Source organism: Marmota monax, unplaced genomic scaffold, assembly GCF_021218885.2.
Source record: "Marmota monax isolate L192 unplaced genomic scaffold, Marmota_monax_Labrador192_F-V1.1 WCK01_AAM20220418_F8-fsc00066, whole genome shotgun sequence".
NCBI classification, from domain to species: Eukaryota; Metazoa; Chordata; class Mammalia; order Rodentia; family Sciuridae; genus Marmota; species Marmota monax.
Window position 1 is genome coordinate 10,103,972 of NW_026692805.1, and position 17,196 is coordinate 10,121,167.

A 17,196-nucleotide genomic window follows, 5' to 3' on the forward strand; every position below is an offset into this window, starting at 1 on the left:
AGTCCCAATGTAAGTGAAGTCTCCATGTCCCCAGTGACACCTTCTGTCTGCACTCTTGGGCTAAGTTGCCCAATCTGGCATCAAAATTTCAATCACCCTGCCTCACCCTCCCCAGTAGCTAGGATTATAGTTATATGTCACTGTAGCTAGTTACTGTTGTTTTCTTAAGTGTGAAAACTCTTTAATATGATGTTCTTGTTCTTCTCCTGGGATGGATGGATGGATAGATAGATAGATAGATAAATTTTTGAACCCAGGGGAACTTTACCACTGATAGCTATACCCCCTGACCTTTTTATTTTGTATTTTTATTATTTTTAATTTTATTAGAGCATTATAATTATACATAGTATTTGGGTTCATTTTGACAAAATAATACGTGCAAAGAATCCCCATTCCCCTCGTTCTTTTTCTTCCCTCCTCCTTCTCCCTATTCTCCTTCCTCTCCTTTATTGATCTTCCTTTCGCTCCTTTATTTATTTTTGTTTGGTATTTTCTACATGTACATACAGGTGTAATTCTTTTTGTTACATTGATATATGTATATAACACGATATTGTTGAATTCATACTTCTACCCCTTTTCCTTCTTTCTTCCATCCCTCTTGTTCTTCTCCTCCACTGATCGACCCTATATCTTCAAGATATCTTATCCCCTCCCTCACCACCTTCTTTCCCTTACTTGGCCCTAGCTTTCACATATGCAAGAAAACACTGGGCTCTTGATTTTCTGAGTCTGGCTTATTTTGCTTAACATGAATTTCTACATTTCCTTCCATTACCTGCAAATACCATTATTACATTCTTCTTTATGGCTGAGTAAAACTTCATTGTGTGGATATATCTATATAGCTATATATATGTTATTATATCTATAGGTTTTCTTGACCCATTCATTTGTTGATGGGCATCCAGGTGGATCCCATAATTTGGCTGTTGTAAACTGTGCTGCTCTAAACAGTGAAGTGGCTATATGGCTATAGTGTGCTGATTTTAGTTCTTTTGGACAAATATCAAGGAGTGAGATAGTTGAGTCATATTGTGCTTCCATTCCTAGGGTTTTTTGTGTCTATTTTTTTTGAGGAGTCTCCACACTGCTTTCCACAGTGGTTGTATTAATTTTTATTTTGTATTTTAAGACAGTGTCTCACTAAGTTGCTGAGGGTCTCACTAAGTTCTGAGCTTGGCCTCAACCTTCTTACCTCAGCCTCCCAAGTCACTGGGGTTACAGGTGTGCACCACTTCATCCAGCCTCTTATTTTCAAGTCTTTTGTGTTGTTGTTCTGATACTAATTACAGCCATTCCCATTTCTTTTATTATTGTTTGCATGGTTTATCTTATCCCATTCTTGTACTTTTTCTCTGTGTCCCTTGTTGACAGCATGTAGATAGATTTTGCTTTGTAAGTCAGTCATCTTTGCCTTGTAGCTGCAGTATTGGAATCTATCATGTCATTTTAATTATTAATATGGTTACATTTAAGTCTATCATCTTGCAATTTGTTTTAAATTTGTCCCATGGTTTTGTTTTTTCTTTCATCTTCTCTTTTCTTATGGATTAATTTTTAATTTTTTTAAAATTTTTACTCCATCATTGGGTTGTTAGCTATAAATCACTGTTTTGTTCCTTTAGTGTTTGTTTAGAATCCAAAACATACATCTTTAAGTTATCTCAATCTACCTTCAATTTATTTTACCACTTTATTTTTAATACCTTTAGTACCTTACAAGAGGGAAAAGAATGTCACTCTATTCCCTATCTTGAACTTTGTGCTTTCATAATATACAAATTACTACATATTGTTTTTGTGTAGTCAGTGGTGATTTAAGTGACTTAAAAATCAGAAAAATCCTTTTATATTTATTTATATCATTTTCTTTCTTCAAGTAGATCCAAATTTCATCTGATATTTTTGTTCTGCCTAAAAGAAGTTCTTTTTAATATTTAAGTGCAAGTCTGATGCATAGAATTCTCTTGGTTTTTGTGTCTAAAAATGCCTTTATTTTTCACTTTAGAAATATAGTCACAAGTTAAGAATTCCAGCTTGACAATTGTCCATATTGTCCTCTGGGTTTTTTAAATGTATTTTATCAATTTGATTACAACCTGCCTCGATGTATTTTTCACTGCTTATTCTGTTTGGGTTTCTTGAGCTCCTTGGATGTGTGACTTTATAATTTTTGTCAAATTTGGAAATATTCAGCCATTATTTCTTCAAATGTCTTTCTATTTTGTTCTTCTCCACTGTCCTGGGACTTGAGCTACACTTATGTTGAAGTGAATGAGATTATACCCACAGGACACGGGTTTTTGTTTGTTTGGTTGGTTTTTGGTCATGTTCCCTCTATGCTTAATTTTAAGTGATTTCATTTTCAACATGCTCCAACTTCACTATCGTTGTCCCCAACCCCTGTCAAAACTCTAGCTGATTTTAGAGCCTCTTTGTGCACTTGGCCAGGATGGAGCCTATGGCACCCCACCTCTCCTTAAAGGGCCTGTAGTGCACCCTGCACCACAGCTTCCCATGAGTTATCTGTTGTTTTCCCCCCTCATCTTGAGGGTGGGAGTCGCGCTCCTAGTTTTTACATCCCAGGCAGAAGAGAAATCCTCACCTGGACTATTCAAAGAGCCCCTCAGTTGGTTCTCTTATGCACCTTGTGCCCTCCCAGTCCATTCCCTGCACTATATCCAGGAGGATGAGAGTCAAGTTTGATCGTGACTTTATTCTTGGGATGACCACAGTCCTCTATGTGGCCTGCCCCCGGCTCTTGCATACTACTTCACCTTGATTTCTCCCAATAACCACTTTATTCTCTGAGCAACAAATCAAACTCCTTTTCTCTTTCCCTGCAGCCTTCATTCCATTCACTCAGTTCTTTCCTATTCATTGAGAACTCAGATGCACTCCACTTCCTCAGGGAGACCCACCTTCGCCCTAGCCTGTCCCCATGTCTCCTATGTTCTCCAATCACCTGGCTTGGTAGTACTTCCATCTGTCTTCAGTTGTCTGATTATTCCATTTACATCTCTCCCCGGCCAGTGTCTCAGAAATAGGAGGGCAGGGCCTGAATTTATTTATTTGCAGGTCCCCAGAACCTTTACTGGGCCATGGAGAGAGCTGGGAGGAATCAGGGAGGTCATATCTGGGCTACAACAGTCAACAGCACTGGTTGAAACTAGCCTCACCCTGACCCTGGGCCCCCCAGCACCATCCTGCTGCCAGCTGTACATTCTAGAACTTAGATGAGGTTGGAAAATGGCTTGGATCACAGTGAGGCTCAGGCAGTTTCTGATAGAAAGAAATGCCCCAGTGAAAAAATGTTTGCACTGTGGAAGAGTCAAAGGTGAGGCCTCCTGTTTCATGTCAGTGGTGCTATTAACAGGAAGAGGTTCCGCAGGATATTGCTTAACTAACTCTCTCTCGCTTGTACCTCTTTAAGGCTGTTCTTTCTTGTGACTCACTTAACATGCTTTGTTGGATCTAAAGATCTAGCAAAGGATGTAGCAGGTAAAATTATTTTTATACTTCTGGGTATTTATTAAAATGTGTGTTTTATGGTTTTCAGCAAATGTCAACTAACAGTTACTGCTGTGAATACAAAGTTCATCCCCTTTTATGGAGAGGTACTGATCTCATGTAAAATGAAAGAACACAAGTAATACCACTGTATACTGGTAGGTCTTAGAGAAATTAAAGATATAGAACACAAAGAACCTGACACCTTGAAAGTAACTCTACCACTGGATATCAGCTCCTAGAGAAATAATATGTGGAAATAAGTCTTTACTTGTACTGGTAAATGTCATTTGTTGTTATTAAATAAAATTTTGTTTTAGTCTGCAAAGATATAACCAGTGGAAATGTTGATACTCATGTGCTGTCGGGAAATCTCTTTTATCTTCTGGAACTTGACAAGGAAAACTTCATCAAGAACTACATAACCAAGTGTCTAGAACTATCATTGCTTGCCAACTTTTAGGCATTTTTCCTTTTGGCCTTACAATAGTCTTCTTGTTTACACAGATGCAGCTCGGCAGTTTTAGAGATTGGGAGTCACACATTTTCTACTGTCAGGGTGATTTACTACATATGAATAAATGTATTTCTCCATGGATTATTTATGTATCTGTGGATGAAAGGCAAGTAGGCAAGGAACACTTCTGGCAAAGTCCTTTATCTTTCTATTAGAATTCCACTTAATTCTCATTTGTGGGAAGTTTGTCAACAAAATTCATGCTTGGTAAAGTATTATTTTTCCTTCAATTTTTTTTCCAGTGCTGGGGATCAAAACCAGGGCCTTGTGCATGCCAGGCAAGTGTTCTGTTACTGAGATATACCCTCCACCAGCCCTCCTCAGTTATTTTACTGGTGAAAATGGGTGATGGGGGAAATGCTTGGAATTATTATCCCTGGACCCTGAACTCTCTCAATTCCCAAACTAGTTCCTCTCTTCAAGGCCTGACTAATGCAATCAGATTCACTCCCCCAGTTTCCTTATTTCTTTCACTTCTTTACACTAAACTCCACTACCTAGTGTGATTGATGTCATTTTCTCATATTCCACACTGCTTAACATAACATTATATATTAAAATGTTAACTTTTAAAGCATCTACTTGTTTACAATCACATAACATGAACTCATTCTTTCTTACTATTTTAAAATAATGTAAGTAGGGCCTTTTAAATTTTTTATAATTATAGATGGACAGAATTCCTTTATTTTATTTGTTTATTTTTATATTGGTGCTAAGGATCGAACCCAGTGCCTCACACATGCTAGGCAAGTGCTCTGCCACTGAGCCCCAGCCCCAGCCCTGTAGGTAGGGTCTTAATAAATAAGATTAAGGAAAATGCACACAGGAGAATTTCCCAGAATTTATCTTCCCTTTTAACAAAGTACAAACAATATAAAATTCATTACAAGAGGGAGTTAGAATTCACATAATAAACTTAGGCTAGAAACAACCTCAAGTAAATTATGTTAAATGTTTACTATACACTGTACTACCCTTTACTCTGATGCAATTTCCAGAGCCCCCTTACTAAAAGATTAGTCCAAAATGATGTGGGCTGGGCACAATGGCACATGCCTAAAATCCCAGGGACTTCAAGGCTAAGGCAGGAGGATTACAAGTTTGAGGCCAGCCTCGGCAACTTAGCAAGGTCCTAAGCAACTAAGCAAGACTCTCTCTCAAAATGAAAAATAAAAAGAGCTCAGTGTAAGTGCTGCTGGGTTCAATCCCTGGTACCAAAAAAAAAAAAAAAAAAACAAGTAATTTAGATTTGTGATTATAATTTGAAAAACACTTTAGTCAACATAGTTCGCAATCAGAAGTCTCATAATGTAGCAAATGCCAGGGCTTGGGGGTGGGCTTTTTCTGCTGCCCCTCCACTTGGTGGAGGGAAAGTCCAGTAGGGAACAGCTCTGACTTTCCAGGTCTTCAATTACAACCAGGCCTACTATTGCTAGTGTCTTATCTTTGAAGGACTTGGGCCTTGACCTCATTATGGAAAACTTCTGTGTTTAGGTAAAACTTAGCAAAGATGAGAATCATTTTTGCTTTCACAAAATTTACAAATGAGAAATCAATTTTGATTTTTTTAATTCAGTTTTTTTCAAGGCAACTCTAGATTCCCAGGTAATTTTAATAAATAATTTAGAAATACTATAAAATGAGTAAAGTGTGCTATATGCATGAACAAATATGCTGCAAGGAAACCTATTATGCTGTATAACTAGTATGCACTAATAAAAAAATCCCCCCCCCGTTAACACTGTGCAAAACTATAGTAAATATTACAACCAGAATATTGACATTGCGACAGTCAAGAGACAAAACATTCCAACACTACAGGACCCTCCTGCTGCCCTGTGATACCCACACATATCTCCTTCCTCTCTGTAAACTACAATTCTGTTTTAAAATATTTTTAGTCGTAAATGAATACATTTATTTATTTACTTATTTATTTATATGTGGTAATAAGGATCAAACCCAGTGCCTCACATGTGCTAGGCAAGTGCTCTATCACTGATCCACAACCCCAACCCCTGGAAACCACAATTCTGTCCTTTATATGTATAACTTGCCACTTCAAGAATTTCACCTAAATAGAATTATACAGCACATAATATTTTGGTATTACTGTTTGTACTCAGCTTAATTCCCTGGAAATTCATCTAGTGGATCAAGAGGTTTTTGCTTTGTTCTGATCGTTAGATAAAATGAAGCCAATCTATCCATCTGGTAATTCCATATCAAACCTGAATTCTTTTTTTTTGGGGGGGGGCGGGGGTTGTTTTGTTTTGTTTTTGTGGTGCTGGATAGAACCCTGGGCCTCACATATGCCAGATAAGCACCTTGCCAGAGCTGTATCTTGATCCCCTAAACCTGAGCTCTTAGGCAGGAAACAGAGATATACTCTTTGGGGGGATGTTTATCTCATGGAATCTCAAACAAGTTTTCTTCTTTCTCTTTTCTTGCAGTACTGAGAATCAGGCCTAGGACCATGCACATTCTAGGCAATGCTCTACCACTGAGCTACATTTTAGCTTTTTATTTTTTGAGGTAGGGTCTCACTAAATTGCCCAGGTTGAACTCAAACTTGTGATCCTCCTGCCTCAGCTTCCTGAGTAGTTGTGAGTACAGGTGTATCTTACCACACCCAGCTTTCAAAGATCCTGTGAAACAACAAGAAAGACTGAGTAGTGTGGGTCATCATCATTCCAGACTCTATATTTTCACTCCAACAAAACTGATCCCAAGGGGCATAGTAGGGGTACAGTGGATCACTAGATACATTTTATTGATTCTTTTATGTTTTAAAGGTAAAAATTAAATATTTCCACAGTGTTTTTTTTTCCTTCTTTGAGGAGCTAAAAACAGACTTATAAGTTTCTTCCTTCCTGGTTTGTTTGTGGTGCTGGGAATGGAACCCTGGGACTCATGCACATTAGGCAGGTGTTCTACCACTGAGTGAGCTACACCCCGGGGACCCACAAGGCTGGACTCGAACTTGTAATCCTGCTTCCTCAGCCTCCCAAGAAGCTAGGATTACAGATGTGCAACACTGCACCCGGCTGCTGTTGATTCTTAATAAACTGTTTTTATTACCCCAGTAGCACTCCCTCATTATTGAGAATAGATTCATCAAAAGAGCAAATAATCATGGGCTGGGGTTGTAGCTCAGTGGTAGATCACTAGCCTAGCACGAGGTCCTGGGTTTGATCTTATTTTTATTTATAAAAATAAAAAATAAAATAAAGGTATTTGTCCACTACAACTAAAAAATAAATAAATTTTAAAAAGAGCAAATAATCAAAGTTTTGGTATACAGGTAGGACTGTAGCTCAGTGGTAGAGTGCTTGCCTAGCATGCCTGAATCCTGGGTTTGAACCAATACCACCAAAAAAAAAAAAAAAAAAAAGGTTTGGTATACATATTGCCAGAGCAATGATTTTTTAAAAGAACCTTTAAAGTCATCTGGTTTCAGCCAGTGAAATTTAGTTAACTGTGCATTTTCATCATACTCCTAAGTATTACAAATCCTGCTCATAGCAAAAATATCCGTGGTCCAGTATTAACAGTGCATTTCCCACTAAATGTAAGGTCAAGATACCATTATGAAGACTTCAGAAGGAGCACATTCTCATCTATTGCACTTTAAATTCCATATTTTTCAATCAGCTCTTTGGCTTTAGAAATATAGGCACTCATGGCATCCTCCTTGGACAACCCTAGAAAGACACAAACAGATCACGTCACCTCCCTGGTTGGTGGAGTGGGAGAGTAAGAAGTACGAAGGCTGACTTGAAATTTGTTGAAGAATTAAAACCTTTTTGGAAGCTCCATGCTTCCCACTTCGCCCTGCCTTTGACATCCAACAGTGCTGGACATGCTGCCAAAAGAAGGAAAGAGAGACTGTCAAGTTGACTTCTTACTGCACACTTTCACAAACACCAAGTATGCCCTTATTTTTTAAAAGGATAATATAATACCAATATCAATGTCTCCAATGACAGCTTGCTTGTAAAGGCCATAGATTTCCTTCAGTTCTTCATCCTCTGGTCTTGTTTTCAGCTTCTTCACATCTTCTGTGGCCCTGTCAAAATCTGCCTAGAGCCAAATAAAATAAAATAACACAAGAAAAAATCAAAGAAAAAGGCACACAGTGCATGGGCTAATGTTACGAAGACCCATTGCACTTTGGGGGTGTTGACCACCAAGGAATGGGACTCGAGAGGAGAGGAGAGGGAGGGGGTCAAATAGAAATGAGCTATTGCTGCTCATGTTCCACCAGAATTATCCTAATTTATTGGGAATCATGGACACTTCACCTGATACATAGACAAAATATGGATAACTAAATAAGATTCGTGACATTGGAAAGGATCAATTTATGTATTTTAAAGGGCACCACAGTCAGTGCAGCTTTCTGGATCATCTTATGAACACCACCGTCCTCTCCTATGTCCAGGACATTCCTCTCGCAGTGTCCACACTCTTCAGTGACAGTGGCTTTATACCTATCTAGTGCATTAACTTGGTTCTGAGGGCAGTCAATATCATTGATTTAGTTGGATTTCTCATAGAGTTGCAATACATAAACCCCAGATTAAAAGACTTAATATGAACTAATGTCCAGAAAAGAGAAGTTGTTTGGCAACATAAAGCTGATCAGCAAACTGAGCACACAAATACACTTGAGTGGGAAACACTGTCTGCACCATCCTGAATTCTCTCCGAAAAACCTAGTCTCTCTGTGTGAGTCAGCTTCCTGTCACTAGAACATACACTGGAGAGAAGTCAAATTATAAAGAGAAAAGGTTTATTTTGGTCCACAGTTCTATTAAGCCCACAAGTGACTGGCTCCATGGCTTTGGGCCTGTGGAGCATATCATGGCAGCAGTTTGTGGTGAATCAAGACCACTTTACTCATGGCTGGGAACAAAAGAGAGGAAGGAGGAAGGGGTAAGGCCCACAGTCCACATCAAGATCATGCCCCTAATGACTTGGAGCCCTCCCACTGGCCTCTTCCTCTTTTTAAAAAATTGTTGCCATCTCCCAATAGTGTCATGTATAGGTATAGTATAGGATACCATAGAATTAGTCCCCCTCAGAGGGCCATTCCAGATCCTAAATACAGCACTTCCTACCTCCCAAGGCCTTCAACTCTTAGACCAGGACAGCAGCTGCTCTCTTGGTAGCTTCCATTCAGGGAGGAAGTCCGGCTCTACCTGCCCTGGAGTCTGAGCACTCCTGGACACTTCATCTCTTTCCTCTTTTGACCTCTTAGCTGATTATTTTTCTTATTAGAATATCTTATTCTTTTTAATAAACTGTATCTACCTTGTGGCATTTGCTTTAAGTTGGGGGTAAGCAGGAATCGTCAGTAGCCTGGGTATCAAATTCGAGAAGGTGAACATGGTGCCCCAGCCCCACCCCCATCCACCTTATATTTTTCCTCAGATGTTAGTGTTCCCTTTTGGTTCAAAGGCCTGGGAGAGAAAGTGAAGAAAAAGCCCCACTGTAAGCTCAGAAGCCTATGAGCTCAGCAGTGTTGCTGGGTAAAGCTAGCCCCAAAGACAGGACAGTAGCACAGCCAGAATTGTTTTATGATGAACATGAGTCATCTATAAATTGGAGACCAGGGTCTTCAGGCTAAATAACCTTGAAAATGGCCCTGCTTCCTAACAGATTTCTGTAGGAGATTGAGAAGGATGTGTGCATGTGAGAAAGTTGCCTTGCCCTTCAAGAAAACTCAGTTGCTGTTCACGTAACATCATGGTTAAGGACACAGGCTTTGAGTTGATTTTCATTGTTTTTACTAAAGAGCTGGGTTACCTTGGGCAAGTTACTTAACCTATGTCTGTTTCTTCATCTGGAATATGAGACAATAACAACAAATTTGTTAGGAGAACTTAAATAAGTTAACACATGTAAAGTACTTAAGAGAATGCCTAGCAGATGATGATTATTCAATAAGGGTCAGCTATTATTAGTTGCATTAAATGGTTCTTTGGAGGAGTGGGTATACAAAGAAGTCTTGATAAAAGCACAATTATGAAGACATGAAATACACTTTTAACTTATCATTAAACAAAGAACACAAAATGGTTTCAATATACTCAGCTTTGAAAGTTATGTAGAAAAAGTCAGACTAGAAATAAATATACTAAAATAGGTAAGCAGTAATTGCCTCTGACTATTGGTAGGTTTTCTGGGTTTTTAAAACTTCTGTACTCTCCACATTTTTCATAACATACATGTAGTGCGTGTACAAGGAAAACAAAACAATTGCTGCATGAGTGATCAGGGCTCCAAAGGACAAGCCAGGCCAGGTGACTGAGGGGACAGGGATGCTTCTCTTCAGGTGTATCAGCATCTCAGAGGTTCTGTGCTATGAATATTCATGCTATTCTCCAGTGACACCAGCTCAATTCCTGTTGGTCAGCCAACCCTTGATTAATATTCTAAGGTTTCTAAAAAAAATCATGCAAGCCCCCTGCCTTGCATGAAATAGTTTCTGGGAACGTATTCTTCATATTCTGGGGGCTACAGAACCACAAAAAGATCTTAGTGAACATCTTGGACCCCTTCCATGCTGATCCTGACATGCTGTCCCTGACATGCTGTCCCATGCCATTTCAGCAATCCCCATCTGTCCCTCCTCCCTCCCCAGGTAGGGAACACTGCCCAGAATTCCTCTGTATGCAGCCTGCCTCCCCCGGCACCTCTATTTGATCTGTTCCTACTTTAGGGTGTTATTCCATTGTCCCTTCCACCATGATGCCTCTCCCTCCCCAACCACAGTAAGCAGCAGTGGAAATAATACTGGACTTGCATGGCATACTCAAGATTTCTATTCTACCTTTGAGGCACACTGCTGTGGGGCTCTGCAAGACACCAAGCTCCTCTGAGGTACAGCTTCAGAGAAAAAAAAAAAGATACTACAGGGTGGACATTCATAATCTGAAAATATGAAACCTGAAAAGCTTCCAGGTTAGAACTTTCGGAGTGCTGATAGAAAGTTTCACACTTACTACCATGAGCACATTCAAAACACAGGTACATTAAAAATACATAAAATGACCTCCAGGCTATGTGTGTACGGCATTCACATATAAAACATACATGAGTTTCATGTTTAGACTTGAATCCCATCCCCAAGATATCTCATTCTATTTATTCAAATATTCCAAAATCTGAAATGCTTTTGATCCAAAGTAGTTCAGATAAGGGAAACCCAACTTTTATAAGAGTCTCAGCAGGAAGGTGTGAGGACTAAATCCAATCAGGAATGTAAATACTCTTGATTTGATTCTGTGGACTCTTCCCTCCCAGAGCTCATCATAGATACCGTGCTAATCAACAGTGTACTGAACACCTAGGACGGGCCTGGCCTGTGCTAGGCAGGCAGGGACGAGCAGGGCAGTCTGCTTGAAGGAGCTCAGAATCCAGAGGGAGACATGCATGGCAACAGTGACCTTGTGAGACTTGCTATAAAGGAGAAGCAGGCTGCTCTGAGACTGGAGGAGGGAGTGGCAGCCCAAAAGGGATGGCCTCTAGAAGCCTTCCCAGAGGGATGAGTTGGGGGAAGGTAGTTAGTGCTAGCTGAGTGGACGAGGGAGACAAAGCATAGACAGAATTTACCAGTGCTCAGCACAACGGCCGGGTGAAGTTGCTTTGGTTTGTTCCATCACATATACATAATGGAGTGCAGGTATAAACATGCACCTTGGTGGCCACAGCTGAGTTTTACACACTGCCAGCAGGTGACAAAGGCAGGTCTGAGTCCAGTCCATACATCCTTGTTGGATGAATTAATGAGTGACTGGATATTAGGAAGATCACAAAGTTATAAAGGTGAGACACAGCTTTAATCCCTTTAAAAAAATACACAGTCTCACTAAGTTGCCCAAGCTGGCCTCAAACTTGCAGAATCCTGCCTTAGTCTCCCAAGTCACTGGATTATGGGCTGCACCACGGAGTCCAGCCCATTTACATTTCTTTTCACATTTCACCCTAGCTGAAGACAGCCTTGAAGGATAACTCACACTTAATTCAACTTCACTTTCTGCAGCCAAAGCACGTGGGCATCTCACACGTGACCTTGATAAAACCTTTTTGAACCATTCATTCCCATGAGGAACTGAATCAGGTAGATAAGAACTCCTCACAAAGTAATTTCACAGATCTTAATCACACATACATGTGGGGAAGAAGAGTTAGTTAGTTGCTGAATATAAAATCACAAATCCCCTTAGACTTGAAAAGATGTACCTCCTTGAAGGGACAGTTTGCTGTTTTTAGCTTCACCATGTAGGAATGAAATATGTCCAGTTAAGATGACTAAAGCTTTGCTGAGGGAGTAAACACATTGCAATTTAAAGATAAAACTGGGGGATCATAGCTGAGTTAGGAATTCCATTTATCTTGTTGCTTCCAGGAGTATCAGCCAGTTCTGTTTATTCTAGCATAAAACATAGAAGATTGGGGCTCCTATGCTTGCGCCCTTCTTCTCATTTCTACTAAGTGAGTCACTGATAGCATCTTGAAGCAACACAAGTATCAGTACAATGTCTGCCATAATGCCAGTTAGGTCATGAAGGTTTAAATATATCAGCTAGTTGTTGGTCTTTTAATTTTAATTTTTATTAGTATTTGAAACCTTTTTTGAAATTATTTTAGATTCAGGTAAAAGTTATAAAAATAGTATGATTTCAGTGTACCTTGTACTCAGTGTCCCTGCTGTCTTTTTAAAATGGTATTTTCACCAATACTCTGAGTACTCAAGTGAATTGTTAGTAGATAACATTATGGTGGGTGCTATTAATATTTCTTAGCCTGTTGCTCTTCTGTGATGATTCTGAACCTTTAAATCCTTACTGAAAATATTTTTAAAGCAACAGAGAAAAAATAGAAATAAAAAAACCAGTTAACAACAATAGTGAAAAATCATATTACTAAGCTAAATAATAACCATTTAGATCTTTTAATGTGAAGGAAGTTTTGATTATTTGGGGAAAAGTTCAGTATGAATTAAGTTATCTAATGAGCTTATTCTTATTGCACATTTACCCTCCACCAGGCACTGTTAAATGCTGTACCTGCTGCTCATTTAACAGTTATTTGTCCTTCATTTCTAAATGAGAAGGCTGAGGCACAGAGATCAACTGTATCACGTACAAAGTGGGTGACAGGGCATGGGTATGAACCTCCATGACTCTGCATGGTGTCCTTAACCCACCCATAACATCTTGCCTGAAGAAATGGTTAAAGAAATTAGTTATGTTTATTCTATGAAATTTTATGCATATAAACAATGTCACTTTAGAAGGATTTTAATGATAGGAAAATGCTCATAGTACTAGGTACAGAAACAAAACTGCATATACACAATAACATAAGTGTGTGCACTGTATGCACATATCTGTGCACCTATAATCATATTGCACACACGCACTGGGAAGACTACAAAGGAGTCACCTGTCACGTTTAGCAGTGGTTATTGCCCTGGTGAAGGAGAGCCTGATGACGCTTATTTATTCTATTTGTTCCCTTTCCCTAAGTTTTTCTACTTCTGACATATCAATAAAACAGTATTTTAAAGTTAGAGCCCCACAGAACTCTGCTGTTAAGAGGGACACTTGCCTATGAGAACCCAAGTAGGTCCCAACGCGAAGGTCTCCCTCCGTGGATGCCGCCTCCCTCCTGAAGAGAGTGGCTGGAGGAGGGCCCGCTCAGGGTCCCAGAGGCCTGTGCCTACTTTTCCGCTCAGGGTGGTTTCACCAGTGTCTGGGCCCCACAGGGTTGCCACGGGGAGCATGGCCTATCCTCCATAGGTGGGAAGGTGCAGTCTATTCTGCAATAAGAGGGCCCTGGGGCAGGTGTGGGAGTGACCATAGGGTCGCCGTCCAGCGCTCCCAGGTGAGGGTGGCATGCATGCCTGTCTCACGCCCCATTTGAGTGCTTCCCTCTCAGAGCATCCCCCACCCCCACCCGGCTCGGCCTCCCTATGCCCTGTGTTACCTGCAGGGACATAGTGACAAAGGCAGGGATGCTGCTGCTCTCCGGGCGCTGGGTGCCTGGGGAAGGCTGGGCCGCTCCTTAAAGGGCAGCTGTCCTCCGCCCACCGCTCCCATTGGCTGCGCTGCGAGCCCGGGAGGTTCCCCTGGGTCAGGTGTTGAGAGGGCGGGGCGGGGCAAGGTCCCAGGGACCCGAAGACAGCGCCGCTTTGCTGTCGGCTTCTCGGCGCTGGCCAGGAGGAGAGAAGGGCACTCAGAGAGTTCCTCTCTGCCGCTGGATCGCCCATTTTCTCTGAGTTGTTGTAACATCCTAACTTCCTCTTAATTATCGCAAAGGTTAAGGACTGCACGCCTGTTCCACCTGACCCAGATTTCCAGGATCTATATATGCGACAGGAGAGAAAGAGGGAGGGAGGGGGAGGGGGAGAGGGAGAGATTGGTTTCTATCACTGGATAATAATACACATACATACACATTTCTATTTAAAAGTGCTTCTCAACCAGTTCTGCTTAACTGCTTCAGGAAGAATTCTGTCAAAAAAGAAAAGAAGGAATAAAAGAGTCGAGAAAAAGAAAAGAGAAAAAAAAGTCAGGTGCAATGATGTATGTCTGTGGTAACAGCAACTCAGGGAGGCTGAGACAGGAGGATTGCTAGAGACCAGGGATTTGAAGCCTGGAAAACAGCAAAACCCCATCTCAAAACAAAAACAAACAGCAATGATTAAACAACAACCAAAAAAAAAAAAAAAAAAAAACTTCTGTGCTAATCTACTTCATATAAATGTCTATACTTTAATTCTAAAATTTTAGGACTCATTTGTACATTTCTATGACATTTTAAATAGTTAATTGTAGACACTTTTATATTATGGGCATAATTTATTTCCAGCATTGATGCTTTTTTTTAAGAATCTATGGAAAATGTAAAGTTCAGCATCACATCACAGTATGCCTCTTCTTTCAGAAAAGAAAGAAAGAAAGAAAATTGTTGTGGACCTAAGACTTCTCTTTAAAAATAAAGTTGCTTGGAAAAAAAAAGAGAGAACAACATTCCAGACTAGCCTTGAGACTATATGATTTCAATGATCTTTCAAATTTCTGTTTTTTTGAAACTTAGGAGGTCAAGGTCAGTCCCAGCAACGTATCGAGGGCCTAAATAACTTGGCGAAACCCTGATCAAAATAAAAAATTTAAAAAGCTGGGGACGTACTTCCATGTCAAATTGTTCCTGGGTTAGATCCCCAGTACCACCCTGTCCCTGCAAATTGCTCTTTTTTAATAAATAAGCTCTGCCAAGGTCCAAGACGGCTCGAACATCTCAACACTGCCACACCTGCATGGGCTGGGTCCAGCTCACTGAAGTGCCTTGTTATTTCTCCTGGAGCAAGGATTCTCTATATTATGACACCATCCAAGGGTGTTTCCCATCTATTTACCTGGTTTTAGTTGAGATTAAATCTCTCTATTTCCTTGTAACTTCCCCCTGAACCTACTCCAACTTGCTGAAATTTAGAGTTAATTCCTCAGTGCAGAGCCATTCACCATTTATAACACCTGTTATCTGACCTCTGGGATTAGGGATGTTGTCCCATGATATTAGGGGTGCTGGGAGCTGACATCATGTTGATCATGGGTTTGCTATCCTGTAAGGATAATAAATGGCCTGAATCCAACAGACTCTTTTTCTCCCTACCAGTTTTATCTATGGATGGGCTGCCATGCTTTTGTCTAGAATTGCTGGAGTGCTTGAAACTCCTCCTATTCACATTGCCTCCATGGATGCAGATGTGCTTTAGCATGTCATATAGTCCTAACTAGCAGGGCTCCCAATGGCTCAGACTCCAAGTCTGTTCTATGATTTTGCAGCTCATCCTTGACAATTCAGAGCAACTGATTGAAAATGACTAGTGATTATATATGTAAGTGTTGTAACAATAACCAGCACAGAGCAAAGGCCAGAATGCCATGAAGAAAAAGAAGAATCTGGTGGTTTATTCTGTTACATTCTTCTACTGACACTTTCTTGCTGGGATTCAAATGATTTTAAATAATGACCCAACTTAACACCCAGAATTAAACCACTGTTATATCATGGCAATTATATAAGTCTGACAATAATCTAATTCTAGAATTAATATAAAAAGAAAGGTTTTTTATAAACTATTCAATGTTTTCATAAGTGATTCAAAGACTCAACTGATAGTTTATAAGGTAAAATAACAGCTGTTCTTAAAAAAGTAAAACTGATCATGGAATACCAAACACGTAAATGTTAAAGTGGTCCCTGTAAGCCTATGTTTGAGAAAGAGAATGTGGAAAAGAAACCAGTACACAAAATTTATATTTTTATTTTTAGCATGCATTTGTGTGAAATAAATTAGAAAGGAATAGTGAAAGGAAAATGTTTGAGGTGATTTGGTCATGAAAGTTTTTAGGTTTTTTGTTTGTTTGTTGACTTTTTTGTTGTAATGTTTGTGCTACACAAATGGGAGAGAAATTAACCTTTGAAATATAGTTGTGCATTTTAACAAAATTCTTGTGGAAGTTGGATTGCTAGTCTTAAAACACAAGCACTAAACACACAGAGGCTACATTTATTTTTTATAAATTTAATTTGACAAGGTTGTCACTGTTCAGTTTACCAAGCACATACTATGTGCCAGGCACATTGCTAATCATCTTACAGAGATCAACTCCTCTAATCTTCACAATAGGTACTATTTTTATCACTTCATGGATAAGGTTGATTTGCCTAGGGTCACATGCTAGTGATGAAGTTAGCATTTCAACCTAGTCAGCCTAGCTCCAGAGCCATGTAATGCAATGGCTGATAATTTCCAATGGAGCAAATGGAAGCTCAGATGATATTCAAAGTATAAAACTGGAATCTTAGGGATTTAAAACTGTAAATTTACAAGGTTCCTTCCATCATTCTAGTATTTCAATTAGACCTGTGTGTCTCTAGTTGTCTTTAGAACTGCATTGTGTTTACAGTTTACCATCATAAACTACTCATTCATTTTATGAAACAAAAGCCTATCAATACACTCAAACTCACTGTAACCTTATTCTTTGTAATTATGATAAATAATCACATCAGCCTTTACTGTGTGTAATTTGCAAAAAAAAAATGCAATAATAATAAAAAAATAATCACTTTTGTTT

The 17,196-nt window shown here is 39.7% G+C and overlaps 1 protein-coding gene across 2 annotated transcripts; it reads right to left on the minus strand.

Moving 5' to 3' along the window:
• Nucleotides 1-584: 584 nt before the first annotated feature.
• Acbd7 (acyl-CoA binding domain containing 7) lies at nucleotides 585-14,309 on the minus strand. 2 transcript variants are annotated; one of them, XM_046448255.2, is made up of 5 exons: nucleotides 14,036-14,309; nucleotides 8,002-8,119; nucleotides 7,839-7,901; nucleotides 7,623-7,740; nucleotides 585-4,829 (listed from the first exon to the last, which is right to left on the minus strand). In XM_046448255.2, the coding sequence occupies exons 1-4, from the start codon at nucleotides 14,045-14,047 to the stop codon at nucleotides 7,667-7,669; spliced, it is 267 nt and encodes an 88-aa protein (XP_046304211.1). In that variant the 5' UTR covers nucleotides 14,048-14,309; the 3' UTR covers nucleotides 585-4,829; nucleotides 7,623-7,666. The 2 variants fall into 2 exon arrangements, with proteins under 2 accessions (XP_046304211.1, XP_046304210.1); XM_046448254.2 differs by lacking the exon at nucleotides 585-4,829 and having other exon boundaries at nucleotides 6,273-7,740; nucleotides 14,036-14,166.
• Between the last annotated feature and the right edge of the window lie 2,887 nt (nucleotides 14,310-17,196).